Below are 3455 nucleotides of genomic sequence, written 5' to 3'. Positions count from 1 at the left end.
GCAATTTCGCAAGGCCGAAATATTTTCCAATTTTTTGCTTCTTCTTTCCGCTTTTTTTCGCGTTCTTCGCCGGTGACGACCTCGTATCCTTAACGGCTGAATTAGTATACGTGTTCGCTTCGTCGGGTCTGCCTTCATGTCGGATCAGTCGCCTGCTTCGAAACGACTCCGGCTTGGCTCGCTGGCGGACGGCTTCCGTGGAAGAATACGTCCGTTCGCTGATTTGAGTACGGGCCGTGCACCTGAGCAGCAGCAGCATGCCGCAGCACAGCAGACAGCCATGCGAATAAATTCAGCGGGGCCTGCAGAGGCTGCTGCTGCAGATACGCAGCTGGAGGGGCAGCACCAGGATGCTGATCCTTCTGCTGCAGAAGTACGGGAGAGATGGCGGCGGCAGAAAGCTGCGCAGCGTGCGGCAGCCCTTCCTGAGCTACGGTTGTTGCAGCGGCAGCAGGATGCTGCACGGCACGCAGCTGCACGTGCTGATCCAGAGGTGAGGGTGCAGCAGCAGCTGCGTGATGCTGCACAGCATGCAGCTTCACGTGCTGACCCGGAGGTAAGGGCCCTCCAGCAGCAGCGGAACACAGCACAGCATGCGGCTGCACGTGCTGACCCGGAGGTAAGGGCGCTCCAGCAGCAGCGGAACACAGCACAGCATGCGGCTGCACGTGCTGACCCGGAGGTAAGGGCGCTCCAGCAGCAGCGGAACACAGCACAGCATGCGGCTGCACATGGATATGCCACATGCGATGTGCAATCATATGTGATCTGCAAGCATATGCGATCTGCAATCATATGCGATCTGCAAGCATATGCGATCTGCAAGCATATGCCAGATGCGATCTGCAAGCATATGCCACATTCGATGTGCAAGCATATGCGATCTGCAAGCATATGCGATATGCAAGCATATGCGATCATAGCTATGCTATGCTACGCTATGCTATGCTACGCTATGCGATATGCTACGCTATGCGATATGCTATGCTACGCTATGCGATATGCAAGCATATGCGATCATAGCTATGCTATGCTACGCTATGCTACGCTATGCTATGCTACGCTATGCTACGCTATGCTATGCTACGCTATGCTACGCTATGCTACGCTATGCTATGCTACGCTATGCTACGCTATGTGCTACGCTATGTGCTACGCTATGCTACACTATGCTACACTATGCTACGAAGCTACGGCCAACTCGCGCGAACAGCGCGCTCTAGTAGGAAAGCGGAGGCCTTAGGCCGATTCGCCGTCCCTCCGTCCGTCCGTCTCTCTGTCCACCACGTCGCGGGTTCGATCCCCCTCGCGTGCGCGTCTTTTTTTTTGCCTGCTTTTTTTTCTTTTTTTTTCTTCGTATGCTTCATATGCTTCATATGCTTCATATGCACATATGCACATATGCTTCATATGCACATATGCACATGTGTTTCGATATGCACGCATGCTTCATATGCAAGCATATGCCGCATGCGATGTGCAATCATATGTGATCTGCAAGCATATACGATCTGCAAGCATATACGATCTGCAAGCAGCGCTGCCTTCCTGCTAGTCGCTTTTTCTAGCTTCGTCTTCTACGTGCCCTTCATGTCTTCTTATCCGCGACACATATCTGCGTCTGCATCTGCGCGTTTCCAGATGTTGTGAAACAAGGCGCGGAAAGGCTGCATCTGCGACACAATGCGACAAGCTTTTCTGTACAGTTCAGCTATGGACGTTGCGCGCAATTCAGCTGCTTGACCGAATCACGCAATTGCGCACGTGTGCCGAAGCGCGCGATTCGCACACCTCTAAATGCGCGATTGAACGTGCAATTCAGCATGCAATTCGCCGCGGGATTCAGCGCGCGCTTTGGCGCACAATTCGATGCGCGCTTCAGCGCGTGCTTCGATTCTGCGTCGGAATTATTGTCGTACGCGCTTCATACAGCGCCTTTCTTCGGTTGTAAGCTTTCACGGTTCTCGCAATTTCGCAAGGCCGAAATATTTTCCAATTTTTTGCTTCTTCTTTCCGCTTTTTTTCGCGTTCTTCGCCGTTGACGACCTCGTATCCTTAACGGCTGAATTAGTATACGTGTTCGCTTCGTCGGGTCTGCCTTCATGTCGGATCAGTCGCCTGCTTCGAAACGACTCCGGCTTGGCTCGCTGGCGGACGGCTTCCGTGGAAGAATACGTCCGTTCGCTGATTTGAGTACGGGCCGTGCACCTGAGCAGCAGCAGCATGCCGCAGCACAGCAGACAGCCGTGCGAATAAATTCAGCGGGGCCTGCAGAGGCTGCTGCTGCAGATACGCAGCTGGAGGGGCAGCACCAGGATGCTGATCCTTCTGCTGCAGAAGTACGGGAGAGATGGCGGCGGCAGAAAGCTGCGCAGCGTGCGGCAGCCCTTCCTGAGCTACGGTTGTTGCAGCGGCAGCAGGATGCTGCACGGCACGCAGCTGCACGTGCTGATCCAGAGGTGAGGGTGCAGCAGCAGCTGCGTGATGCTGCACAGCATGCAGCTTCACGTGCTGACCCGGAGGTAAGGGCCCTCCAGCAGCAGCGGAACACAGCACAGCATGCGGCTGCACGTGCTGACCCGGAAGTAAGGGCGCTCCAGCAGCAGCGGAACACAGCACAGCATGCGGCTGCACGTGCTGACCCGGAGGTAAGGGCGCTCCAGCAGCAGCGGAACACAGCACAGCATGCGGCTGCACATGGATATGCCACATGCGATGTGCAATCATATGTGATCTGCAAGCATATGCGATCTGCAATCATATGCGATCTGCAAGCATATGCGATCTGCAAGCATATGCCAGATGCGATCTGCAAGCATATGCCACATTCGATGTGCAAGCATATGCGATCTGCAAGCATATGCGATATGCAAGCATATGCGATCATAGCTATGCTATGCTACGCTATGCTATGCTACGCTATGCGATATGCTACGCTATGCGATATGCTATGCTACGCTATGCGATATGCAAGCATATGCGATCATAGCTATGCTATGCTACGCTATGCTACGCTATGCTATGCTACGCTATGCTATGCTACGCTATGCTACGCTATGCTACGCTATGCTACGCTATGCTACGCTATGCTACACTATGCTACACTATGCTACGGAGCTACGGCCCACTCGCGCGAACAGCGCGCTCTAGTATATGTAATATGTATAGGATATGTATGTATGTATAAGGGATTTAATGTATGTCCTAATAAGGGAGCGAAATGTCCAAAGCGCAGCTATGATGAGATGAGCCTTAGCAGCTCATTTCTTGTGGTACGGTGGCCGAGTGGTCTAAGGCGTAGGATTAAGGCTCCTATCCGCAAGGGCGCAGGTTCAAATCCTGCCCGTATCAGACGACGACACGTCATGCGATGCATGCGCATGTCGTGCACGTGCATGGTATGTCGTACGTATGCAGGTATGTTGATTGCAACATCAATACCATATCACCTGCGA

At 53.4% G+C, this 3455-nt stretch overlaps 1 protein-coding gene across 1 annotated transcript in view; it reads left to right on the top strand.

The window, feature by feature from the left end:
• Positions 1-136: 136 nt before the first annotated feature.
• VOLCADRAFT_103899 (uncharacterized protein) overlaps positions 137-3455 on the top strand; it is a gene marked incomplete at its 5' end in the record, with an annotated part of 20461 nt that continues 17142 nt past the window's right edge. Inside the window, 4 exons of the mRNA XM_002948519.1 lie at positions 137-493; positions 557-682; positions 2115-2459; positions 2523-2648. Of these exons, the coding sequence (XP_002948565.1) occupies positions 137-493; positions 557-682; positions 2115-2459; positions 2523-2648 (954 nt within the window). The remainder of the gene's footprint in view (positions 494-556; positions 683-2114; positions 2460-2522; positions 2649-3455) is intronic.

The sequence above is a fragment of the Volvox carteri genome, assembly GCF_000143455.1.
Source record: "Volvox carteri f. nagariensis unplaced genomic scaffold VOLCAscaffold_10, whole genome shotgun sequence".
Classification (NCBI taxonomy): Eukaryota; Viridiplantae; Chlorophyta; class Chlorophyceae; order Chlamydomonadales; family Volvocaceae; genus Volvox; species Volvox carteri.
This window is presented reverse-complemented; position numbering and strand designations above follow the sequence as displayed.